This window comes from Thamnophis sirtalis, unplaced genomic scaffold (assembly GCF_051295495.1).
Source record: "Thamnophis sirtalis isolate CommonGarterSnake01/CBP01778 unplaced genomic scaffold, rThaSir2_p1.2 scaffold_14, whole genome shotgun sequence".
Taxonomy (NCBI): domain Eukaryota; kingdom Metazoa; phylum Chordata; class Lepidosauria; order Squamata; family Natricidae; genus Thamnophis; species Thamnophis sirtalis.
In genome coordinates, this window is record NW_028261394.1 from 7,975,217 (window position 1) to 8,002,452 (window position 27,236).

Sequence of the window (27,236 nt, forward strand, 5' to 3'; positions counted from 1 at the left end):
ATGAGAGAGAGATGAGAAAGTGAGAAGAGATTTGAGAAAGAGGAGAGGAGAGAGATGAGAGAAGGGAGAGAGATGAGAGAAAGAAGAGAAATGAGAGAAGAGAAATGAGAAAGATGAGAAAGAGATGAGGGACAGAAAGAGATGAGAGAGAAAGATGAGAAAGAGATGAGAGAAAGAAGATGAGGAGAGAGAAAGAAAGAAAAAGAAAGGTGGAATTAAATTTGTCCCCATTCGCGTTTTCGCAGTTCGTTCCTTCGGATTTTGCCACTGATGGTCTTGGGCAGTTCTTGAACGAATTCCACCTTATGAAATAATAGGAAAAATAAATCATAACTCCTAAGTTTGGGGAGATTGAAGTAATTCCTGAATTACGACCCCAGCTGAGATCAGAATTTCCGCCTCTAAGCATTGTTTAAACGAGTCACACCCTTTCTTTTTGCCATAGTTGTTAAGCCGCAAACACCACAACGCTATTCTAAAGAAGGACTAGAATACAGATTAACACAGTTGGAAGGGACCTTGTAGGTCATCTAGTCCACCCCCCCACCCAATGGACTAGGGGAGACATGATAGCAATGTTCCAATATCTCAGGGGCTGCCACAAAGAAGAGGGAGTCAAACCCGGGAGTCCTCCGGGATTGGGTGGCCTATAAATCTAAATAACTAAATATTCTCCAAGGCACCTGAGTGTAGGACAAGAAGCAATGGGTGGAAACTCCTCAAGGAGAGAAGCAACTTAGAACTGAGGAGAAATTTCCTGACAGAACAATGAATCAGCGGAAGGACTTGCCTCCAGAAGTTGTGAATGCCCCAACACTGGAAGTCTTTAAGAAGATGTTGGATTTTTTTTTCTTTTTATTATTCTTTTCTTTTTTGTTCTTTATTTTTTTTTTTTTTTATTTTGTAACTTCTAATCTATTTGGTTTCAATATACTCCAGACTGCTTGATAAAGAACGATGCCGGGAATGGGATCTGGGAAGTCGGAAGGGGGTCAGGGAGGGGGGGGTTCAGGGGGTGGGTGGGGGGGGAGAGTGGAAATATAGACTCAATTTTCAGAACAATGAATGCACTTGGATACTGTTGCTTTTTTTTTCTTTTTTCTTTTCTTCTTTTATTTTTATTTTATTTTAGTACAAAACAAATAGACCAATGAATACTAGAAATACACCGAAGCGAGGTGTAGAGGGAAAGAAGAGGGGGGAATTAAGAGGGAGTGAGAAGGGAATGTAAGGAGGGTGAGATGGTGGGAAGGGGAGAAAGGAATGGCTGAGGGGGAGGGGAAGTAGAAGAGGGGATTGTTGGAAGGGAGAAATGAAAGTTGGAGGGGTAGAAGGAAGGGTGTATGTAGGATAGAAGTGTTATGAGTTGTTCATTGCTTCTTTTTTTTAACTGCACAGTATTTAAGTGATTGTATAAAGGAAAAGGAAAATGTAATAAAAGATTAATCTTGAATGAGTTAAACACACACACAAAAAAAGAAGATATTGGATAGCCATTTGTCTGAAATGGTATAGGGTTTCCTGCCTAGGCAGGGGGTTGGACTAGAAGACCTCCACGGTCCCTTCCATCTCTGCTATTCTGTTACCGCCCTTCAGAGCAGCCTTCTGTACGATTCAACAGCACCTTGTTGTAACACCCACCTTTCTGGGATACTTGTACGGAGCTGTCACGTTCTTGACATGATCTTGCAGTTCCCGAATTAATCTCTCTGGGTTGTGTGATGCGAACTCGGGAGACAAAACCACAAATGCTTTCACCACCTGGAAAGCAAAACCATAGCAGCTACTGATCAAGAGCTCAGACGAAAAGCAGGCGAAGTTTGTTGATGCTTGCTATTAAAGTACATTCTAGTTAAGCTTGTCTCGGCTTTCGTTACTGGACGGAGGAGGGGGTCAGAACAGAAAGCATCCCAAAAACATTGTTAGCATCATCTGGGTCAAAACCAGCTTGGTCTTGAAAGACTCTTCTGCTGATCTCTGGTTTCTTCCAGATGTCAACGTTGATCAAGTCCAACTCTGGTTGGGGTGACTTCTGCTACACGCCACATAGCTGCTCAAAATCAAGGAACCCAGAATTAGTCAAAGATCCAGTAGAATTGAGGATAAATAAAGAATCTTGGAAAGGATATAGGAATTGCCAACCCCGAGTTATTATTGGTTTCATTAAACTTCATTATTAACCTCATTATTAAACTATGGGGATGCGGTGGCTCAGTGGCTAAGATGCTGAGCATGTCGATCAGAAAGGTTGGCAGTTTGGCGGTTCGTACCCCTACCGCCGCGTAACGGAGTGAGCTCCTGTGACTTGTCCCAGCTTCTGCCAACCTAGCCGTTCGAAAGCACGTAAAAAATGCAAGCAGAAAAATATCATCTTTGGTGGGAAGGTAACAGCGTTCCGTGCACCTTTGGTGTTGAGTCATGCCGGCCACATGACCACGGAGACGTCTTCGGGCAGCGCTGGCTCTTCGGCTTTGAAACAGGGATGAGCACCGCCCCCTAGAGTCGGGAACAACTAGCACATATGTGCCAGGGCAACCTTTAACTTTTACCTTTTACAATTAAACCAGGAGAAAGGCTACGTCTGCATCCAACCTTTTTTAGTAGCACCTAAGCAGGCCGAACAGAATAACGGAGTTGGAAGGGACCTTGGAGGTCTTCTAGTCCAACCCCCTGCTCAGACAGGAAACCCTATACCAGTGTTTCTCAAGCTTGGCAACTTGAAGATGCCTGGACTTCAACTCCCAGAATTCCCCAGCCAGGGAGCCGAGGTGGTGCAGTGGTTAGGGTGCAGTACTGAAGGCCACTACAGCTGACTGTTATCTGCAGTTCAGCGGTTCTAATCTCACCGGCTCAAGGTTAACTCAGCCTTCCATCCTTCCGAGGTAGGTGAAATGAGGACCCAGACTGTGGGGGCGATATGCTGACTCTGTAAACCGCTTAGAGGAGGCTGAAAGCCCTATGAAGCGGTATATAAGTCTAATTGCTATTGCTAAGTCCGAGCATCTTCAAGTTGCCAAGGTTGAGAAGCACTGCCCTATACTATTTCAGACAACCAGTGCCATCTCCTTCTTAAAAATCTCCTTCAATCTGCAACCAATTTGCAGGTTTATAGAAAAGCTTCATTACCTCCCTGCGGACGATATCTGGACTGCTGACAACAGCTGCTTCGACCACTGCTGGGTGTTCAATTAAGGCGCTTTCCACTTCAAAAGGCCCAATGCGGTATCTGGGGAAGAAGGAACCAAATTATCACCTCTTAAATGGAATGTAGGACTTTGGGTGCAGGCGTGGGATTTGGCAAACGGGACCCAGAACAAAACCCCAAATTTGTTACATTTAAATATAATTACAATTCAACTGCCTGGTTTTTGGACGCTGCTTCTTAGCTGATCTGGCCTTAGTTCAAAAAGTTGAGCAAGATTGGATCTACTTAAATGGAAAACAAGATCCCCCCAACCAGGATTGGAAATTGAAAAAAAAAGAATTAAAAGAAAGAACAAGGAATGAAAGAATATTAGAAATAAACAATCAAAAGATTGGAGGCTGTTAGCAACTCAATCTAGGTGGCAACTAGGAACAGAAAAGAAATATTTCACATCATCCAAAAGACTCCACTTTAATTTATTTATTCTCCTATCTTTCATATTTTAATAAGGTAAAGGTTCCCCTTGCACATATGTGCTAGTCGTTCCCTACTCTAGGAGGCGGTGCTCATCTCCGTTTCAAAGCCGAAGAGCCAGCACTGTCCGAAAACGTCTCCGTGGTCATGTGGCCGACATGACTCAATGCCGGCCCACAGAATGCTGTTCCCTTCCCATCAAAGGTGGTCCCTATTTTTCTACTTGCATTTTTTACGTGCTTTCGAACAGCTAGGTTGGCAGAAGCTGGGACGAGTCACGGGAGCTCACTCCGTTACGCGGTGCTAGGGATTCGAACCGTCAAACTGCCAACCTTTCTGATCGACATGCTCAGCATCTTAGCCACTGAGCCACCGCATCCCCATAGTTTAATAATGAGGTTAATAATGAAGTTTAATGAAACCAATAATAACTTGGGGTTGGCAATTCCTGTATCCTTTCCAAGATTCTTTATTTATCCTCAGTTCTACTGGATCTTTGACTAATTCTGGGTTCCTTGATTTTGAGCAGCTTTGTGGCGTGTAGCAGAAGTCACCCCAACTGGAGTTGGACTTGGCCAATGTTGACATCTGGAAGAAACCAGAGATCAACAGAAGAGTCTTTCAAGACCAAGCTGGTTTTGACCCAGATGATGCTAACAATGATTTTGGGATGCTTTCTGTTCTGCCCCCCTCCTCCGTCCAGTAACGAAAGCCGAGACAAGCTTAACTAGAATGTACTTTAATAGCAAGACCAAAATCTCGGCGGCTGAAAGCCAAGCAAACAAATAGATAAGGACCTTGGCAGCAACTCAGACAACCTTGGCAGCAATCCAGCCTGCCAAGTTAGTTACAACAGTTCTCTTTAGTCAATGCGTTGACTTCTGCAAAAGGGGTGTGTGCACAAGCAGTCTTTTTTATAGTCTGGAGAGGAGCCTAATGACCACCAGCTGAGCGCAATTACCTGCAATTGCGTAATTGTTCCTGACGCCTAGTAGCTCTTCGATGGCGTGCAGACAGAAACAACTCACTGCTGACTTCTGGATCACTCTCCCTTGTCTCCTCCCCACTGGTCCAAGGCTCAGGCCCAACCTGGTGGCCAACCAGTCTCTCTGTGCCCTGCTCGGAGTCGGAACCCTGTCCAGGGTCCTCCACATCCTCCAGAGCCGACTCAGAGGGCCCCTCGCTGTTGGAGGCTGGTGGCAGCTCCAACGGCTCCTGCTGGGCCACAACACTTTCCCACCCTCCGACTTTTTCTAACATATGTTGAGATGGACCAACCCTGAGGAGATGATGACATCATCGGACCTTCCAATAAACCAGAAGTAGCCATCTTCATCCATCCAGCCTCGGTCACCAGTGATGTAGAAGTTTCCCCGGACAACTGCTGCATTTTTTTCTGGGCTGTCCTGGACATTAATGAAATGACACGGATGCTGGATTCTACTGGCACGATTTAAAACTAAGTTTTGCAATGTTAATGTGATGATTGTAAGATGTTGTAGAGGGGAAAAAACAATTAAAAAAATTCAGGGAAAAAGAATAAACTATGTTCTGCAATTCCCAGGAGTCTTCAAGCAATGCAGTTTAACCAGGGACCACCTCCTTCCATTTACAACCTTCTTCATCATCATCATCATCATCCTCTTTTAACAACCCCATAATCCCTTGCGGGCTGGAGTCTGGGCAACTGAATGGAACCAGATGCCCTTCCTGTTGCCAATGAGGAGGCTTTTTTTTCAATGTGCTCAAGAGAGAGAAATATCTGCTTCTACCTAGGATTGAACTCATAGCCTCCTGATTGTGAGGCAAGGACTCCACCTATTGGCCACTGCACCACTCAATTACAACCTTCATGTTGAGAAAGAAAATTTCCCTCTCTCTCTAAAAGTTACACCACTGCATTTTAGGAACCCTGTCACAAGATGTTGATCACGAATGAATGGAAAGTAGGGTCCTTCATGCAGCATTAGCTACATGGGTTGACAGCAACTCTCCTCCCTATGATGGTGTCCGGGATATTCCGATCATTTCTGCGCAATGTGGAAAGACCCACATAACAACCTCACTTCCTTCACTGAACGTTCTTTTTTCTTTTTTTATAAAACATTTTTTTATTTTCAAAACAAACATACAAATCCTACTCCTTTCCATACTGTAGAAAGTGTATCAGTTGGTTACAAAAGGCTTTTGTGCATCTCTTCCACCGTCATCAAATATAAATCATATTAATTCTAATATTTTAACTCAGATATTTATTATATTACCATCATCATACCTCCACTTTTATTTGACTATAATTATTTAAACGTCCATCATAAAATATACCAAGATTTCATACATAACAGAGGTGGGTTCCTACCAGTTTGCACCTATTCAGTAGAACCGGTTCATCAAATCTACCGAACCGGTTAGAAGAGGTTCCACCAGTGGACCTGGAAAGCAGGCCACACCTACAGAAGAGGTTCCAAAATTTTTTGAAACCCACCACTGGTCCTTGGATATGATTATTCTACACTATCATGCTCATATTTATAAAACTGTGTGTGAGGTCATTTAAGGTGGTTCTGACAAGTGTCGTTGGCATCTTCATATCTGGTCACATGGGCGGCAAGCCACTCCCATCTGGTCACATGGGCGGCCAGCCACTCCCATCTGGTCACATGGGCGGCAAGCCACTCCCACAAAGGAGGCCACACCCACAGAGTAGGTTCAACAATTTTTGAAACCCACCACTGATACATAACCACATGCTGGCATTCAGTGGTGGGTTTCAAAAATTGTTCGAACCTACTCTGTGGGTGTGGCCTCCTTTGTGGGAGTGGCTTGCCACCCATGTGACCGGATGGGAGTGGCTTGCCGCCCATGTGACCGGATATGAAGATACCGACGACACCACCTTAAATGACCTCACACACAGCACTGGCATGCATAAGAATATGATGTAAACTTGTTCTTTAAAAGGCATCTTTGGTTTGCGTTAAAACAACTTCAACACACGCAATGTTCTGATTGCACCACAAACGCAGTAGTCATCCTTACCTTTCACAGAGGCACTGAGTTTTATAAATAGGAGCATGATAGTGTAGAATAATCATATCCAAGGACCAGTGGTGGGTTTCAAAAAATGTTTGGAACCTCTTCTGTAGGTGTGGCCTGCTTTCCAGGTCCACTGGTGGAACCTCTTCTAACCGGTTCGGTAGATTTGACGAACCGGTTCTAGCGAATAGGTGCGAACTGGTAGGAACCCACCTCTGCTGGCATTTCATTTACTTATTTATAAAATCCTCCATTAACATTATATCCTCATATCCTGTTTTAGCTAAACATCCATAATATTTAATACCAAAACTTTCTAATCCTCCATGTATATAGTTCATTATCGTTATCCTTTCTTTATTTAACTATATCCTATATCATAACATTTTCCCCCTATTAGTTAAAACTTAGTTCTGTCTAATTTTGTTCTTTTTTATTGTGATTGTTATTAATAACCTTTATATATAGTCCAAAAGTATTTCTAGCCTTCCCTTCATGGGTAACATTCAATATTCATATCCAATTATTACTTATCATAACAGCTCAACATTGTATACATTACTATCATTATCAATTTTTATTTAACTATACCTATTGTCGCTGAATTTAACTAAGCTTAGCTAGTTTTAAATTATACTCTTCCATCTATCAACCTGTATCTCTCCAATAGCAAAACAATCTTCCACTGAACTTTCTGATTCCTTGCTTACCACGTAGTGGGAGAAGAAGCTAAAGGGACGCTTGGGTTTCATCCTGATAGCAATGTCTCCTTCTTCTCCACGGGGCAAAATCTTGCCGTCTTCATCGACAATCTAGAAAACCGCGAGGAAGATGAAGGAAGTGTTAAGGTTAAGGAAAAGCAATGGGGCAAAATTCCTGGTGAGTTTGGGGGGGCTGTCCATGTCATTTTCTTGGCAAGAAGAGAGAAGTAGGCTTCCCATCTTAATTGCAAGTATATATATATATTTCATTTATTTATCTCAAATTGGCCCTGGGAATCTCCTGGGCTCCCAAATCCAAGTCCTTATCCTGACCCAGGCTTCCCCAGCAGCACGAAGCCGAGTCCGAGTCCCGATAAACCCCTTTTGTTTAATTGACAGTGAATTCCTCCCCAGCAAATTCTTTCCTCTCCCACAGTCTTTCAAGGTGTAGTTCACAATTGCCGAACTTTATCAGGCTTGGAGAGTGGCCAGGCCGATATCTTTCAGACGCCACAATACTTGGCAAGAATGCAGGAATGAACTAATAGTCTCCTGAAAGCTCCATTCCCCTTTCGCTCCTCTTTTATTTCCTCTGGGAGGGGCCATTCACTGTCCACCTGTGGCCTTACTCCCAAGTCGACCCCTGTTCTTTAGCTGTTCCCTTCATCTGGCAACTCTGCACAGATGCACACTGGGAACAGGCTCCACTGTTCTTCTGCCTCACTGATGTCTGACTCTGAAGGCAGCTGATAACCGTCAGACGGCCCTGACCCCCTCTCTGCCTCCGACACAGAGCCCTCATCAGAGCCTTCCCAGACTCCAGGACTGGCCCAAGTTCCTCCCCAACCTCCGAATTGTCCGAGTCAGGTGCCAGCTCCGCAGTCCTATCCAAGTCTGATCCTGCTTGTCATTGCTTGCCATCAGCTGAAGTTGATGGGGAGGCTGAAAAGAAAATCCACCCCTCCCACATGTTTGCCTCCCCTACTAAAAAGTAGACCTTCCAATCTTGATCTCACCTGAGCCAGGTCAATGGTCCTACCTGGACGTCGTAAGGTGGAGCCGGGGTCCCCATGGATCCTGGTTTAACTGGCTTCCCCTTCTCGTTGGCTGTTATCATCCCCTGCAGCAAACAATTTTGAAGACTCCTGGAATTGCCTTTCTTTTGGACATTTCCATCCTTCCATGGTCGGTAAAATGAGGACTCAGATGGTTGGGGGCAAATAGGCTGACTCTGTAAGCCGCTTAGAGAGGGTTATAAAGCTCTGTGAAGCGGTATATAAGTCTAAGTGCTATTGCTATTGCTCTTCCTTTTCTTCTTCCTTCCATCCATCCATCCATAGTGCACAGTGGTTAGAATGCAATATTGCAGGCTAATTCTGCCAACTGCCAGCAGTTTGATTCTCAACAGGCTCAAGGTTGACTCAGCCCTCCATCTATCAGGCCTGCAGCGGTTCCTTTAAGAATCTTTGGCCTGCCACACTCTCATTAAGGGGGGGGGAATAGCAAGGGGTAGAATGTGTTGTTTTCAAAATAAAAAAATCCTTTCTAGAAGCTCAAGGTCATCTTTTGTCTCCGCACCTTTGCACCTGACCGGAAGCAGCTGGGTGTGGATGCCAGCGTGGAAGAAGAAGATTGGACCATGTGATGGATTTGTGGGTGTGGGGACAAGATCATGAACTTTTAACTGGGTGGGATTCTGATGTCATTTCCAGAATTGGGATTTCCACAGCAATGTGCTAAGATGTCTGCTTTATTAAATTGGAACTTTAAGGATCATTTTGCCTTGGACTCTGATTTAATTCTACATGATACTTGGAATGCTGACATCATCCTTCTGAGGTGGGTAAAATGGGGACCCAGATTGTTGGGGGGCAAGAGGCTGCCTCTGTAAACCGCTTAGAGAGGACTGTAAAGGACTGTGAAGCGGTTCATAAGTCTATGTAACTGCTATTGCTATCTATTCCTTCAATGAGCAATCCCCAGTCTTTGAATACCATTCTGTGATAGAAAACACAATCCTTTGTATGATACCCTGAGTGGGCTTCCAAATTATATTTTTTATCATGCGGCTCCATGGCCTTCAGCTGATACCCCTACCCTATAGTTGGGAGGTCATACCACAAATTGGGGACGCGGTGGCTCAGGGGCTAAGAAGCTGAGCTTGTCGATCAGAAAGGCCAACATTCAGTGGTTGAATTACCTTTACCACACACTATCCCTGCTTGATTAATTTACCCAGTTTCTTGGTTCGGACAATACCCTGAACTGTGAATTAATAAGACGGGTTGCATTCACTCCCCAGTTATTCTTGTTAGGTATAACTACTGGTTGTACAGTTATAGAGACTAATTTGATTCTGAACTTAACAATGGCAGCAAGACTGTTGGTGGCGCAGTACTGGAAGAAGGAAGAATTGCCTACTATTCAAGAATGGATGTTAAAAGTAACAAACTTAGCAGAGATGGCTAAAATATCAGCGTATCTCAAGGATTATTCAGACGAGAAATATAAGCTGGAATGGGGAAGATGGATTGATTATATTCAAAATAAATATGGGACTAAGACACTCCAGATAGCTTATGACTGAATGAGCAAGGAATGATACAACTTGTTTAAAGTTAGCTTTACAAAAGGGGAGTTAAAGGATGATGCTAAAGTCTGTTAGTTTATTTTAGAATATGGTTGTTAAAAGTTTATACCCTGTATTTGCTCTGGGAGGTTGGGGGAGGGAAGGTTGGGGGGACAGGTGGGTTCGGGTGGGGGAGGGGAGGTATATATTTGTAAAACTTTCTTAAAACTTTTAATTAAAAAAAAAGACGGGTTGCATTCACGCGCAGCCGTTAAAAAACAATGACATCAATAAAATCTCAGTCCTAAATTTAACCACCTTTAGCAATAGCAATAGCAATAGCAGTTAGACTTATATACCGCTTCATAGGGCTTTCAGCCCTCTCTAAGCGGTTTACAGAGTCAGCATATCGCCCCCACAGTCTGGGTCCTCATTTCACCCACCTCGGAAGGATGGAAGGCTGAGTCAACCTTGAGCTGGTGAGATTTGAACCGCCGAACTGCAGATAACAGTCAGCTGAAGTGGCCGGCAGTACTGCACCCTAACCACTGCGCCACCTCGGCTCCTTTAGCTACTGGGTCCTTAACTATCCTGGTTAAGAAAAAGGAGCTTTTATGGAATATGCACATACCACTTCCGTTTGTCCGTAGCCTTCGTAGATTTGCATCCCGGTTTCTTTTTTCCATTGGGAAATCACTTCCGGGGTCATCGGCTCCCCTCCAGTCAAACAGTGAGACAGGCTCTTGAATGTGTAGCTTGAGGGGGAGAAAAAGAAGAAAAGAGATTGGTTTTCTATAATTATTCAGAGCCTCTTCCATTGAGCAGGGTGTAATGAGGGGGGGGGGAGCTTTGTGCTCTCTGAGCTTGGTGGGGGTTTTCTTGCAGATGTTTCATTACCCAACTAGGAAACGTCATCAGTGCTAGAAGGGAGTGGGGTTTTCAGAGGAGGGAGGGAGGAGGAGGAAGAGGAGAAGGACTGTGGGGTCCTTAGCGCTCTGTTGTGGCCCAGCAGGAGCCGTTGGAGCTGCCACCAGACTCCGACAGCGAGGGGCCCGATGAGTTGGCTCTGGAGGATGTGGAGGACCCTGGACAGGGTTCCGACTCCGAGCAGGGCGCAGAGAGGCTGGTTGGCCACCAGGAGGCGCCTGAGTCTTGGGCCAGTGGGGAGGAGACAAGGGAGAGTGATCTGGACCCCAGCAGTGAGTTGTTCCTGGATGCCCGGCACTGAAGAGCTAATAGGCATCAGCATTCGCTGGCTGGGGAATTCTGGGAGTTGAAGTCCGGACATCTTCAAGTTGCCAAGGTTGAGAAACACTGCACTATACAAATGGCAGTTTAACATTTTCCCGAAGAGAGACAAGGAAAGGACTCAAGAGATTGCTGTCCTAAACATTGTAACAGGTAGTTCTCGACTTACAACCACAATTGAAGTCCAAGCTTCTGTCGCTAAGTCAGACATTTGTTAAGGGGACTTGTGCCCCTGTTTTATGACCTTCCTTGCTGCAGTTGTTAAGCAAATCACTGTAGTGGTTAAGTTAGTAACACCATTGTTAAGTGAAACTTGGCTTCCCTGTTGACTTTGCTTGTCAGATGGTCATAAAAGGGGATCACCTAGGAACATGAGTCAGTTGCTAAGCATCTGAATTTTGATCTCATGACTCGGGGGATGTCATAAGTGTAAAAAGCAGTCCTAAATCACTTTTATCAGTGCCGACTTCAAACGGTCACTAAACGTTGAGGATCTCCTGTATAAAGAGCTCCAGGCTAAAATCCTGCTGAGAAAGTCTACTGACATAGTAATTAGTAATTAGTAATTTAATAAATTTGTATGCCGCCCAATCCCGTAGGACTCTGGGCGGCTTACAGAAACAAGGTAAAAGTTAAAAATAAGAAAGATACAATTTTAAAAACAACACATCATAGATTCCGTCTAGTGGGGCTGGACCTTGTTCAACAGCTCCAGGCCCGCCGGAACAGCCAGGTTTTAGTGGCTTTTCAGAAGGCCGAGAGAGTGGGAAGCAGGGGTGGGTTTCAACTGGTTCGCGGCGGTCCCTGCGAACCGGTTGGTCGCCGAACCTGGAAGTAAGTAACTTCCAGGAACGGCGAAGGGCGCGCCCGCCCGCCCGCGGTCCTTACCCGGTTTTGATGAGTTCTGTGCTTCCACGCATGCGCAGGACACATACAGCACCTGCGTGATCGTCCAGGAGCAGCTGGAGCATCGCGCAGACACTAGTACGCATGCGTGCACCGCGCGCGTGTACGAGGACGCTGCCGGCCCCGTTCCAACCGAACCGGTTGGAACGGGGCGAGAAACCCACCCCTGATGGGAAGGGTCCGGATCTCTACGGGTAGATCGTTCCACAGGGCTGGAGCAGCTACAGAGAAGGCCCTCCTCCGAGGGGCCGCCAGCCAGCATTGTCCGGCCGCCGGCACCCGGAGGAGGCCCAACCTGTGAGATCTTATTGGTCGTTGGGAGGTATGTGGCAGGAGGCGGTCTCTCAGATAGCCAGGTCCTAAGCCATGAAGGGCTTTAAAAGTAACAACTAGCACCTTGACGCGCGTTCGGAAACCAATAGGAAGCCAGTGCAGCTCGCGGAAGATGGGTGTAACATAGGTGTATCTGGGTACACCCGATATCGCTCGCGCGGCTGCATTCTGGACCCACTGTAGTCTCCGAACACTTTTCAGGGGCAGCCCCATGTAGAGCAGCCCCATAGAAGAGAGGAAGCTGAGCTCTCTGTCCTGGGTTGATCCCTTTCAATAGGCAGCCAACTCTCTGAAGATTTTAGTTTTGCAGATTCCTTTGGCCTCACCAATCTGTCCATCTATCAGTCAAACTACAGATGGATTAACTGATAACCAGCTACCTGCTGAGGTCCTCCTGCACCAGCATGCGGTAGGCTGTCGGAGCGGTGCACAAGGTTGTCACTGGGTACGTGGAAAGAGTCTAAAAAGAGGAAAAAGGAAGAAACGGATGTGAAAATGATGGAGTTGCATCGTCCTCATTCTTTAAAGCTCTTCCTGAGTTAAAGATTGGCAAAGCTATTACCTTCTGGATTTTGCTGCCATAGCCCGTGAAGAGATAAGTGGCAAATACATTTAATAATGGTAAAGATAATGATGGCGATGAATAATAATAATAATAATAATAATAATAATAATAATAATAATAATACGATGTCCTAGGCCCCTGGGTGGGGCCCGACTAGTAACCAATGCCAAATCCAGCTAAACAACTGGCCGCTGTGATACAATTGTATAATAACAACAACAACAACAACAATAATAATAATTGTGGCACAATTCAGTAGCACAAATGATCCACTGGAATTTGTGCAAAAATTATAATATTAAAACAGCAACAAAGTGATGGGAACATCAGCCTGAAAAAGTCACCGAAAATCAGATGGTCAAGATCTTATGGGATTTTCGTATACAAACGGACAAAATACTGGCGCATAATACATCAGACATCACACTGGTTGAGAAAAATAAGATTACAATCATAGACATCGCAATACTAGGTAATAGCAGGGTTGACAAGAAGGAACATGAAAAAATTGTGAAATACAAGGATTTAAAAATTGAAATTCAACTATTATGGCACAAACCAGCAGTGGTAATTCCAGTGGTAATTGGCACACTGGGTGCTATTCCAAAAGCACTGGAATTACATTTAAAATAGTTAAAAATTGACAAAATCACCATCAGTCAAATGCAAAAAGCCGCACTGCTTGGATCCGCATGTATATTATGAAAATACGTTACGACGTCCTAGGCCCCTGGGTGGGGCCCGACTAGTAATCAATGCCAAATCCAGTGAAACAACTGGCCGCTGTGATACAATTGTATAACAACAACAACAACAACATCAATAATTGTGGCACAATTCAGTAGCACAAATGATCCACTGGAATTTGTGCAAAAATTATAATATTAAAAGAACAACAAACTGGTGGGAACATAAGCCTGAAAAAGTCACCGAAAATCAGATGGTCAAGATCTTGTGGGATTTTCGTATACAAACGGACAAAATACTGGCACATAATACACCAGACATCACACTGGTTGAGAAAAATAAGATTAAAATCATAGACATCGCAATACTAGGTAATAGCAGGGTTGACGAGAAGGAACATTAAAAAATTGTGAAATACCAGGATTTAAAAATTGAAATTCAACTATTATGGCACAAACCAGCAGTGGTAATTCCAGTGGTAATCGGCACACTGGGTGCTATTCCAAAAGCCCTGGAATTACATTTAAAACAGTTAAAAATTGACAAAATCACCATCAGTCAAATGCAAAAAGCCACACTGCTTGGATCCGCATGTATATTACAAAAATACGTTACGACGTCCTAGGCCCCTGGGTGGGGCCCGACTAGTAATCAATGCCAAATCCAGTGAAACAACTGGCCGCTGTGATACTATTGTATAATAATAATGCATTTTTGAATGTTCAGTTGGCTGAGTTTCATGTTTAATGAATAAAGTATAATAATAGTAATATGAAATATCACAACCTGGCTATCGAAACTACATGATTATGGGTGAAATATGTGACAGCGATACCCATTGTCATTGGGGCACTTGGCACCATCCAAGAATTTTTCAAAACACATAAAGAAATTGCAGCTTCCTGCAATAACACCAGCGGAACTGCAAAAAAAACTGCCCTACTTGGAACATCTTATATTTTAAGAAGGTCCTTGGTTGATACCTAGGACGCTGTCAGCAACCCGTATCAACCCTTAGCACCAGTCAATGGTATTTTTGATGTGTTTTTGAATGTTCAGTTGACTGAGTTTCATGTTTAATGAATAACGTCTATAATAATAATAGTACAGACGGATCGTCATTTGGAACACAACACGCCAGATATCACTGTTGTCAAGGGCCAAAGAGTACAGTTTATTGATATTGCTGTACCAGGAGATGCCAGAACAAAAATTTGTGAACAAAAATCACAAAATACCACAACCTGGCCATTGAAACTACACGGCTATGGATGAAACATGTAACAGTGGTACCCATTGTCATCAACATGGTACCATGTCCAAGAATTTCACAAGATACATCAAGAAATTGCAGCTTCAAAAGGTCATGATACATTCCCCCCCCCCTCCCAATGATTGGATGTATAGTTCTTACTTTTAGGACCTCCTTTGGGTCAAACTGTGTCATGCTGTGTATGAAGACACTGGTCCCACGAAGCCAAGGGGCGAAGATACCTCCCATAGTGCCCTTCACCCAACCAGTATCTGACATGTTCCATATGACATCGGAAGGTTTGAAGTCCAGCCAATACCTGCGAGACACGGACATTTTAGCTGGGATTCTGGATTGCCTTCAAACAAACAAGATCTCACCTCATTTTTAGGTGGCCTTAAATTTTCTACAGAGTTCCACAAGTCCTCGGCTCTTCGTTGGCAATTGTCTTCTCCAGAGGCCTTGCATGAAACTCCCAAGAGGTCGAATACACTGAATTCTGGTTGATTGGGGGTCAGGTTCAAGACTTGCACGAAAATTAAGAAGGATACCTTCCCACTAAAGCTAAGCCCAAGGTTAAGCTGGTTTGACAGTGCTCAGCCATCTTTGGAGAACCTGTGGTTCCACTGGTGAAGAAGGTAACCATTGGATCATCGCTCTGGGTTTGAACACAGTTGTGGCTGGAAGGAGCTGCCCTGAAAGAGACCCAAGGAAGGACATCAGCCGGGATCAGAAAGGAACTTCATGTTCTGGTCTGCCAGCAGAGCTGGCAGCAGAGTCGGACAGTGAGGAGATTGGGGAGGAACATGGGCCAGTCTTGGAGTCTGGGGAAGGCTCTGAGGAGGGCTCGGTGTCGGAGGCAGAGAGGGGGCTAAAGCCGTATGCCAGTTATCAGCTGCCTTCAGAGTCAGACAGCAGTGAGGCAGAAGAACAGCTGGAACCTGTTCCCAGTGTGTGCATGCGCAGAGTGGCCAGACGAAGGGAACAGCTAAAGAACAGGGGTTGACTTGGGAGTAAGGCCACAGGTGGACGATGAATGGCCCCTCCCAGAGGAAATAAAAGAGGAGCGAAAGGGGAGTGGAGTTTTCCGGGAGACCATTAGTTCGCTTAATTGGTTCGTGACTCTCCAAGACTCCTTGCCAAGTTCTGCAGATATCAACCTGGCAGCTCTCCAAGCCAGATAAGGTCTGTGACTGTAAATCCTCCCTTGAAAGACTTTGCTGGAGGTGAATGAGCGGAATTCACAGTAACTTAATAAAAAGGGTTTTTTCTCGGGACCAGGAGTCTTCGTGGTTTGGGGAAGCCTAGCTCCGAACACTTCATCCTTCTCACTTAAAAAGCTGAAAATTGATCAACAAGGTTAACTGATTGCCCCACTCCTAGAGGGATGTTTTATCTTCGGTATTGATCATCTCGGGGCTCCCTGTTGCCTTCCTGCCTGAATAAAGTAATTATCTGCCAGAAATTCAGAGCGGGGTCTCGTGTGTGTTTGACTGGAAAGGAAAGCTCTCTGAGTGTGCTGAGAATTATTCCCAGGTAGGTGTTGTATTTGCAGACTTAAATACCTCTCTCTGACCTACAACGACGATGGAAAGTGGCACTTGGGAATACAAAGGGTCTGTTTTTATTTGGTTTAAGCACCTGCTTATTTTGTTTTCACAATATTTAAAAAGCACAGCCACCTCTGTTCTAGCTTGTTTTTCTCCCCTCCAGGAAGCAGATTTCTGAATGATTGCTTGACAAAATTGCTACCTTTAGCATTTCGTTCACAATTTACATTTCGATCGCTCGCTGTTGCATGGAGAAGCTGAACTCAAAGGGACGTCAACAACGGCGGACGACAAATCTTTCCAAACGGTTTTGAGCAGTTACCTTCACGGATTTCTGGAGCACGATATAGACTCCCATGGAACGTTCTCACCTGCCCCTTCTAAGAGCTTATCTATCCGTGCCAGATCCATTTCCCCATTTCTCAGGTTCTCAGATACCCCCAAGGTTCAAATGATCCTACTTTGGACACATGATGTGAAGACCCAGCTCATGTGTTGACCCAGGCTTCCTTGAAAAGCAAGAAGCAGAGTGTTGGTCCCGGCAAAACCTCTTTTAGTTGCACAACTGTGAATTCCTTTCATTCACAGTTCAGCCAGGCTTTAGCAAACAGTTTTTCAGAGGAATATTTATCAACACAAACCTTATCTCGCTTGGAGAGCTGCCAGATAACTAACTTCCAAACTCAAGGCCAGGCAACATTTGGCACAGAGTCTCTTATAGTCACAAACAGAACTTTCCACTCTTCAAACGACCGAAGGAACGAATTGTTTCCAGCAAAAGCCCACTCCCCGTTCGCTCCTCTTTTGTTTCCTGGGGATTTTGCAGTATCCTTTCCCTGCCATATCCCCCAAGCCATGCCCACAGAATAGTAGTAAAAAAAATTGAATCCCACCACTGGCCTTCCCTCCCTAACATATTTCCTATCCATTCTATGCAATGGTGTGTGTGCTATTCAGAAGTTGTGGGAGCTTCATCACTGGAGGCTTTCACTACTGCAATGCGCTCTACATGGGGCAGCCCTTGAAGAGTATTCGGAGACTTCAACTCGTCCAGAACGCAGCTGCGCGAGTGATTGTGGGTGTACCTCGGTACACCCACGTTACACCTATCCTCCGCGAGCTGCACTGGTTACCGATCAGTCTCCGGATACGCTTCAAGGTGCTAGTCGTAACTTATAAAGCCCTTCATGGTATTGGATCTGGGTACTTGAGAGACCGCCTGCTGCCAATTACCTCCATTAGACCGATCAGATCCCACAGATTAGGCCTCCTCCGAATTCCATCCGCCGGCCAATGCCAACTGCCGACTACCCGGAGGAGAGCCTTCTCTGTGGCAGCTCCGGCCCTCTGGAATGAACTCCCCGCAGGGATTCGGACCCTCACCTCTCTCCAGGCCTTCCGAAAAGCCGTCAAAACCTGGCTTTGCCGGCAGGCCTGGGGGTGATGAGTTCCCTCCCCTCTCGACATGTATGGTTGTGCAACTGTTGCTTACTTTTATTATTTGTATTTCGTTTCTTATGTTCCCCTTTTTTTCCCCCTTGAATTGTTCGCTGCCCTGAGTCCTCCCGGAGAAGGGCGGCATACAAATAATAACATTCTATTCTATTCTATTCTATTTTTTCAAGAAAAGACTGGACTGCCACCTGTCAGAAATGGTGTAGGGTCTCCAGCTTGGGCGGGGGCTGAACTAGATGACCTACCAGGTCCCTTCCAACTCTGTTCATCTGTTATTCATTGTGCCTTACTCAAACAACTCCTTGAAATGCTGCCATCCTTCTCGCCCGCTTTCAGAAATCAACAACTTGGCTCGCAGAGAAGGACACGACGAAGAAACGGTCTCCACCACAGGGGCCAGCGAATCATTCGTGATGATGCCTTTCGCTTTGGAAACCTGGAGCCTGTGCTGGATATCTTTAGCTGTCAGCTGTGGGGTCCCTGGGATGAAGACGATGCCTGGCAAGATCAATAAATGCATTAAGAACTTTGAGGATGTCCATACAACGTTGCTTATTCGCAAGACGCTTTGAAAGTCAACTTGTTCCATCCCAAAAAAGCAAGAATGGAAGATGAAGTTCTGGGTCATCATTCCGGCATCCATCATTTTGATTTCAGGGAAGCCTGGAGGCTTCAGAACACCGAAAGCAATGATAAGGTAAGGAAGAACTTCATCCATCTCAGATTAAAATCCTACTGGGATACCTCCAGAAGTGGGTTCCTACCAGCTCGCACCTATTCGGTAGAACCGGTTCATCAAATCTACTGAACCGGTTAGAAGAGGTTCCACCAGTGGACCCGGAAAGCAGGCCACACCTACAGAAGAGGTTCCAAATTTTTTTGAAACCCACCACTGGTCCTTGGATATGATTATTCTACACTATCATGCTCCTATTTATAAAACTCAGTGCCTCTGTGAAAGGTAAGGATGACGACTGCGTTTGTGGTGCAATCAGAACATTGTCTCTGGCAAAGTCTCTGGCAAAAAGTTACAGAGCAAATGCAAAAAACAAAACTCTTACAGCAAACTAGGTTTCCAGAAAGCAAATCACTTATCCAAGTGCCTCTTTGAATCATGAACACTAACTCGAACAGGAATGGAACTGAACTCACGAACAAACAAACGACGTTGACTTCTGCAACCAGGCCGTGACACCATCAGTCCTTTTATCCATAGGAGAAGACTCTAACGAGCAAGAGCTGTGTGTTACCACCTCCTATGAGTCCTCAATAGTTCCTTATGTCCGTCAGCTCTTCTCCTATGTGCATCCCGAAATAACTCACAGGAGGGTTCTTGCTCAGCCTCTCTTGTCTCCTCCCCACTGATCCAAGGCTCAGTCATTACCTGGGGACCAACTAGTCTCTCTGAGCCGTGCTCGGAGTCAGACCCCTGTCCAGAGCCCTCCTCCTCTTCCAAGCATGACTCATAGGGCCCCTCGCTGTCTGATAACCGTTCTAAAGGCTCCAGCCGAGCCACAACAATCCTAGATGAGTTTGGTTTTTTTTACCTGCTCTGATACATGCCACGGTTAGCATCCACCACTCTGGGATCCGAGGCAGAATGAGGATCACTCGGTCTCCTCTCTGCAGGCCACAGGGTCCCGTGAGTACGTTGGCCGCTTTCCTGGAGACAAAGCCCAGTTTTTCAAAGTCCCATTTCACTTCTCCTCCTTTTCCATCGATCCACCAGAGAGCTGGGTGGAAGGGTCTCCCTCCGTCCTGCAAAACAATATTGAAAAGAGACTATGCTCGTAGTTTCCTCCACCGTATTAAGGAAGCTGATCTGGGGAGGTTCAACCAGACCATAGAAGAAGGTTTCTCCATTGGGATGGTCAACCAAAAGTTTATTTTATTTTATTTATTTGTTTAGTTTGTCAAACATGTGCGAGATAACAGGTATAAGTATAAACATGGACATGAACGAGGGAAATGGGTAGGAATAAATGGGGACAATAGGACAGGGACGGAAGGCACGCTGGTGCGCTTATGCACGCCCCCTATACGGACCTCTTAGGAATGGGGTGAGGTCCATGGTAGACAGTTTAAGGTTGAAGCTGTGGAGGTTTGAGGCGGTAACAATGGAGTCAGGTACAGCATTCCAGGCATTGACCACTATGTTGCTGACCACTCTGTTGCCTCGGAGTAGGGCCTTCTCTGTTGCCGCTCCGGCCCTAAGGAACGAGCTACCTCCAGAGATCTGGACCCTTCCCACTCTCATGGCCTTTCGTAAAGCTATCAAAACCTGGCTTTTCCAGCAGGCCTGGGGCTGTTGACCTCTTGATTGAGGTCCAGCCCCGCTTAGACTGGGTGCATGTTGTGTTTTTTTTTTAAATTTGTTGTGTCCCATCTGTTTTAACCCTTTTTAATATTCTTATTTCTGTAAGCCGCCCGGAGTCCTCCGGGATTGGGCAGCCTATAAATTCAATAAATGGAAATGGAAATGGAAGTCATATTTTCTGCAATCAAATTTGGAGCGGTTTACCTTGAGTTTGTATCTATTGCTTGCCCATATATTATTGTGGTTGAAGCTGAAGTAGTCATTGACAGGTAGGACGTTGTAGCAGACAATTTTGCGTACTAATCTTACGTCAGAACGTAAGCAGCCGAGTTCCAGATTATCCAAGCCCAAAATTTTGAGCCTGGTGGCATAAGGGATTCTATTGTGAGCAGAGGAGTGGAGGACTCTTCTCGTGAAATACCTCTGGGCTCGTTCAATTGTATTAATGTCCGATATGCAGTGTGGATTCCAGGCAGACGAGCTGTATTGGAGGATTGGTCTGGCAAAGGTTTTGTATGCTTTAGTTTGCAGTACAATGTTACCGGAGAAGAAGTTTCGCGACATTAGGTTAACAACTCTTAATGCTTTTGGGTTATGTCTTTAGTTTGTAGAATGAGAAAGGAAAATAGAGAAATGCAAGCTGGGCCTAATAAAAAAAAATCAGAATGGTTTTGTCTTCCAGATGTGTGGATTTCATCTCCAGATCTGCTTGTCGTTGGCTTCAGAGTTCTGGATGTTGTAAATTCACACATCTGGAAGATTGGGGAAGATTGAGGAAGGATAGTTTAATGTTTTTTAATCTGTTTGGTTTTAATAGAACTTTATGTGCTTTTTAAATTGATGATTTTGGCGGCCGCCCACAGTTCGTTAGAAGATGAGCTGCTATGTAAACGTTTAAAATAAAATAAATATTTTAGGAACGTAAAAAAAAATTATAGTGAGCAAGGAGTAACGAATTTTATTCTAGTTATGTTTTAAAGTTCTAAATTAATGCATGGAATTGTAACACACAGAACTATATTCATATTCTGACATTTTTGAATTTATAATTCTTGTAAATTTCTTATTTACGTTATGCTATGTAAAAAAAAATACAAAAGAGAGAAAAATGAAAACAAATAAGGCATTTTTAATATAAAAAGTTACGATAAACTATCCTAAGGAGAGAAATCTCACGTGAACAGAAGAAAACGTTGTATTTATTGATCGCAATGTTAATACATTTTATACCTATGTTTATGATTTGATTTTAATGTAAGCCGCACAGAGGGAAGATGGGGGAAGATGTGCAGAAAACCAATTTAATAATTAAAAATAAGTGAAATAAATAAAAAGCAAGTATGCAGGTTAAAAGGTTAATAAGTGGCGAGATGCGAATGATAGTTATAATTTCTAAATTTACATTTGCCATAGTTAAGGCACCCTTTGTAAACTGCAGAAGGGAGTGAAGTCCCAAATAATATTTTCTTTTATGGTGCCCCACTCTTAATACTTTTGTTGTTGTTGAAAAACTACCTGGTTTTCTTAAAATTTGGGACTGACAAATTATCAAATCTCAATCGGGTATGTTGTCTCATTTCTCTTCAACTGTTTAAAGAAAAAATGAGATTTGGGGACAAGCACATCAATCAGGAACCTCCTTCCCCTAGAATTCTTCAGAAGGAACCTTACCTTTTCAATTTTAGACCATTTATCCAGCACATCACTCGCAAAATTAAAGTACTTCGGCACTTCTTTGTCCCCGCGATTAATGGCTTCAAACTCGGAAAGATTGAGAGACGTAAACAGCCTCACGGCTTGGGGCACTGATCTACCAAATCTGCTACTCCAGACGGACTTCAGCAACTTGTGGTTGATGAATAAGATCTTCATGGCTGCGGTGAAGACCACGCAGTTTCTTAAGAGTTGGTTCTTCAGGGAAGGAAGAGATTAGACATGGATTGTTACCAGGTCAAAGAACACCTAAGCTGGATGGTGAGATGCGTGTTGATTCTTCTCCTTCTAAAGTGTCTGTTAGCAGCAGGTAGAGTCCAGGAAATAGTTTTGCTCAAGAGAAAAAGGCCAATGCAATTATAAACTAGTGGCCCAAACCCATTGAGATGAACAAGGTGGGATAAGGCACAGTTATTGTTGAGCTAGCAACCTGTAACAATCTCTACTATTCTTATGTTTTCAAGCAAATACAGCACAATCTGGTGGGACTGTGACTCCTCATCTCTTAAAGAAAATATGCACGGTGTATCTTCTGTGTAAGGAGAAAGGAAGCCAGAGTCATGATTTGTAAGGTCCATCAGCAACCAGCCCTTCCAGTTCCTTACCTCTTTCACAATCTTGGGTCAGTAAAAACCTTCTGTTGACTACCTTCGTCGAGCCTTTTCTACACCCGTTTGCAGTTTGAGGTTGGCGTACCCCTCAGTAGACAAGAGATTGAACGCGGGATCAGTAATGGATGGAAACTGAATCCATCAATAATTAATAACCGATGGAAATTGAACAAGGAGAGCGTTAAGCGGGAAATAAGGAGAGATCTTCTGACAGTCAGGACAAGCAACCCCCTTGGAACAGAAGTTGCCTTCGGAAGTTGTGGGAGCTTCATCACTGGAGGCTTTCAAAAAGAGACCGGACTGCCATTTGTCAGAAATGGTGTAAGGTCTCCTGCTTGGGCTAGATGTCCTACAAGGTGTTCCTCCCATCTCTGTTAATCTGATGTTCTATCATCATGTGAGTAACATTGAACATTGCTTGTTTCTTTGCCTCTCTTCAAATCCCTCTCCCATATAATTATTCCCAAAACACCCATCACTTGCAAATTCATATCTAACTTGACTAGAAAGAGACCTTAGAAAGTCAATGTTCTCCAAGGTTCCTCACTGCACTCTTGCGAGGACAGATGACGGACAGATTACGGAAGCCGTAGCAAAGCAGGGGGGCAAATCATCAGCTAGAAATGGCAATGAAGAGTAAAAAATGACACAGTTGTCCTTACCTGAAAGTGATCAGGGGGGGGCGGTGGCGGGGGGGAACAAGCTCTGTTTAAATTGCCATTCAGGCGCTTCTACAGGTGGATGGAAGTGTCACCTCCTATACTTCTCTCCTGTGAACATGCTTTCAAAAGCCCAGAAGATTTATCTTTGTGCAGTAGGTGGCTTTCATGGAAAAGAATTATGCATTCGTGGGAACGGAGGGTTGTTTTTTTTAAAAAAAAATTCTCCAATTCCACCCCTCCCTTTTCTTTGTTTCTTCTTCTTTTTTTTTTTAAAGGCAAAACAGTGAAAAGGAGAAGAGAAGGGTATCATTGCTCCAGGATTAATTCCGTGCAGGTGACAAGTCATGTAATCTCCCCAAGAGGGGTGGGGCACGGTGGAGGGACACAGACCCATGTCTCACCTCCAGAAGTTGTGGGGTTATTAAGAAAAGATTGGACAAGCTATTTGTCTGAAATGGTATAGGGTTATTCTATTCTATTCAACTCTACTCTATTCTACTTCTATTATTTCTATTTCTAATTTCATTCTATTCTATTCTACTCTATTTCTATTATTTTTATTTCTAATTTCATTGTATTCTATTCCATTCCATTCTATTCTATTCCCCTTCCTTCTTTCCTTATTCTATTCTATTCTGTTCTGTTCTGTTCTATTCTATTCTTCCTTTCCTTATTCTATTCTATTCTACTCTACTTCTATTATTTCTATTTCTAATTTCATTCTATTCTACTCCACTATTATTTCTATTTCTAATTTCATTCTATTCTATTCCATTCCATTCCATTCATTCTATTCTCCTTCCTTCTTTCCTTATTATAATCTATTCCAGTGGTAGTCAACCTTTTTCTACTTACCGCCCACTAATGGATCTTTCTTGATGGAAAAATTTCCTTACCGCCCACCAGTTTTTGCGCAAGTGCGGAACATGAGCATATTTCTTTTTTTCAGACATGGGTTCTAAATCTGTTTCACAATTTAACAACTACTTTCTACTCTTCTTCCTTCTTTCCTTATTCTATTCTATTTTATTCTTCCTTTCCTTATTCTATTCTATTCTACTCTACTCTACTATTATTTCTATTTCTAATTTCATTCTATTCTATTCCATTCCATTCCATTCTGTTCTCCTTCCTTCTTTCCTTATTATAGTCTATACTATTCTATTCTATTCTATTCTATTCTATTCTATTCTATTCTATTCTATTCTATTCTATTCTATTCTATTCTATTCTATTCTATTCTATTCTACTTCTATTTCTAATTTCATTCTATTATATTTCTATTGTTTCTATTATTTTTGTTTCTAATTCTATTCTATTCTATTCTATTCCTTTCCATTCTATTCCATTCCATTCTCTTCCCCTTCCATATTTCCTTATTCTATTCTATTCTATTCTATTCTATTCTATTCTATTCTATTCTTCCTTTCCTTATTCTATTCTATTCTACTCTACTTCTATTATTTCTATTTCTAATTTCATTCTATTCTATTCCATTCCATTCATTCTATTCTCCTTCCTTCTTTCCTTATTATAGTCTATTCCAGTGGTAGTCAACCTTTTTCTACTTACCGCCCACTAATGGATCTTTCTTGATGGAAAAATTTCCTTACCGCCCACCAGTTTTTGCGCAAGTGCGGAACATGAGCATATTTCTTTTTTTCAGACATGGGTTCTAAATCTGTTTCACAATTTAACAACTACTTTCTACTCTTCTTCCTTCTTTCCTTATTCTATTCTATTCTATTTTATTCTTCCTTTCCTTATTCTATTCTATTCTACTCTACTCTACTATTATTTCTATTTCTAATTTCATTCTATTCTATTCCATTCCATTCTATTCTATTCTCCTTCCTTCTTTCCTTATTATAGTCTATACTAGCCTATTCTATTCTATTCTATTCTACTCTACTTCTATTTCTAATTTCATTCTATTATATTTCTATTGTTTCTATTATTTTTGTTTCTAATTCTATTCTATTCTATTCCTTTCCATTCTATTCCATTCCATTCTCTTCCCCTTCCATATTTCCTTATTCTATTCTATTCTATTCTATTCTTCCTTTCCTTATTCTATTCTATTCTATTCTATTCTTCCTTTCCTTATTCTATTCTACTCTACTTCTATTATTTCTATTTCTAATTTCATTCTATTCTATTCCATTCTATTCTATTCTCCTTCCTTCTTTCCTTATTATAGTCTATACTAGTCCTTTCTATTCTATTCTATTCTACTTCTACTTCTACTTCTAATTTCATTCTATTATATTTCTATTGTTTCTATTATTTTTGTTTCTAATTTCGTTCTATTCTATTTTATTCTATTGTATTCTATTCTGTTGTATTTAGTCTATTCTTATTCTATTCTATTCTCCTTCTTTCTTTCCTTATTCTATTCTATTCTCCCTTCCTTATTCTACTCTACTCTACTTCTATTATTTCTAATTCTAATTTCATTCTATTTCTATTATTTCTGCTTCTAATTTCATTCTGTTCTGTTCTGTCTACTCTACTCTACTCTACTCTACTCTACTCTACTCTACTCTACTCTACTCTACTCTACTCTACTCTACTCTACTCTATTCTCCTTCCTTCTTTCCTTATTTTATTCTATTCTGTTTCCTTTTTTCCTTATTCTATTCTATTTATTCTATTCTATTCTAGTTCTTAAAGATTAGATGATCTCTTGTTTTGTGGGTAAGATAAGGAGGACCAAAGAACATGCTCCTAACACCCTCCATTAAAAGTCATACCCTCACTGAAGTTCACTGGATTTTATGGTGTTTTGTCTTGGTGGACCTAGGGAAAAAACACTGAAGCTAAAAATGACCATTCCAATTGACCCATAACTTCAATTTAGCTATCCCCCGTCATGGACAGTGTCTGACGGAGAAATAATTGGTTCTCAGCAGGCTGCGAAGCGGCAGCTGAGATCTCCTTTATGTTTGTGTGTTTCTCAAACAGCCTCAGCAGAAAAGAGCACAATTAAGTGTGATAAACAGGCAGTCACTCCGGGGAACTCATTAGAGGTGACTCATTGCGATGAAATTGGCCTTCACCAAGGGGTGGCTTGCTCCTTCCCCCCCTTTTTTTTGCTCCTATTTTGTGCGCAGTAGACATATCCTGGCAGAATAATGTCTCCTTGTTCCTCCAGCAAATTAAATTGCATCTTATTATTATTACTAGGTCTTCGGAATAGTGTTTCCTTTTATAAGCCTCTCACTTTTTTCTCCAAATTCTGCCGTGGCCAAAGAACTACACGCTTTCCCTGCAACACGATGGAGGAAGCAAATCTGCAAAGCCAAGTACTGTGTTTCCCTGAAAATAAGACAGGGTCTTATTTTCTTTTGAAACACCCCCCCCCCAAAATAAGCGCATGGCCTTATTTTCGGGGAGGTCTTATTATACAGATAGTGCTTGACTTACAATCTTTTGTTCAATGAGAGTTCAGAGTTACCACTGAGATGGACCTAGGGAAAAAACACTGTTGCAGCTCCGGCCCTCTGGAACGGCCCTCCGGCCCTCTGGAACGAGCTCCCTGTTGAGATCCGGACCCTTACTACCCTCCCGGACTTCCGCAAAGCCACCAAGTCCTGGCTGTTCCAGCAGGCTGGGGGGAGCTGAGAAGCATCTACCTCCATAGAAATTGTGAATGTTGGTTTTGTTTTTAATATGTTGTCTTTGTCTCGTTCCCCCCTTTCCCTTGTCTTTTGTGAGCCGCCCGGAGTCCTCCGGGAGTGGGCGGCATACAAAAATAAATAAATAAATAAATAAATAAATAAATAAATAAGTAAGTAAGTAAGTAAGTAAGTAAGTAAGTAAGTAAGTAAGTAAATAAATAAATAAATAAATAAATAAATAAATGTGCTCTACATGGGGCAGCCCTTGAAGAGCATTCGGCGACTTCAGCTAGTCCAGAATGCAGCCGCGCGAGCAATTGTGGGTGCACCTCGCTTCACCCACGTTACACCTATCCTCCGTGAGCTGCACTGGCTGCCTGTCGATCTCCGGG

The 27,236-nt window shown here is 43.2% G+C and overlaps 1 protein-coding gene across 1 annotated transcript; it reads right to left on the bottom strand.

Annotated features, from left to right (window-relative positions):
- Positions 1–215: 215 nt before the first annotated feature.
- On the bottom strand, positions 216–22,110 carry LOC106543987 (acyl-coenzyme A synthetase ACSM4, mitochondrial-like). The gene is made up of 13 exons (XM_087729435.1): positions 21,910–22,110; positions 19,469–19,679; positions 18,212–18,419; positions 15,468–15,611; positions 15,079–15,235; positions 12,793–12,872; positions 10,557–10,680; positions 8,396–8,476; positions 7,366–7,467; positions 4,898–5,025; positions 3,127–3,226; positions 1,642–1,761; positions 216–302 (listed from the first exon to the last, which is right to left on the bottom strand). Exons 1-13 carry the CDS (start codon positions 22,108–22,110, stop codon positions 216–218), a joined length of 1,743 nt encoding a protein of 580 aa, XP_087585561.1.
- Between the last annotated feature and the right edge of the window lie 5,126 nt (positions 22,111–27,236).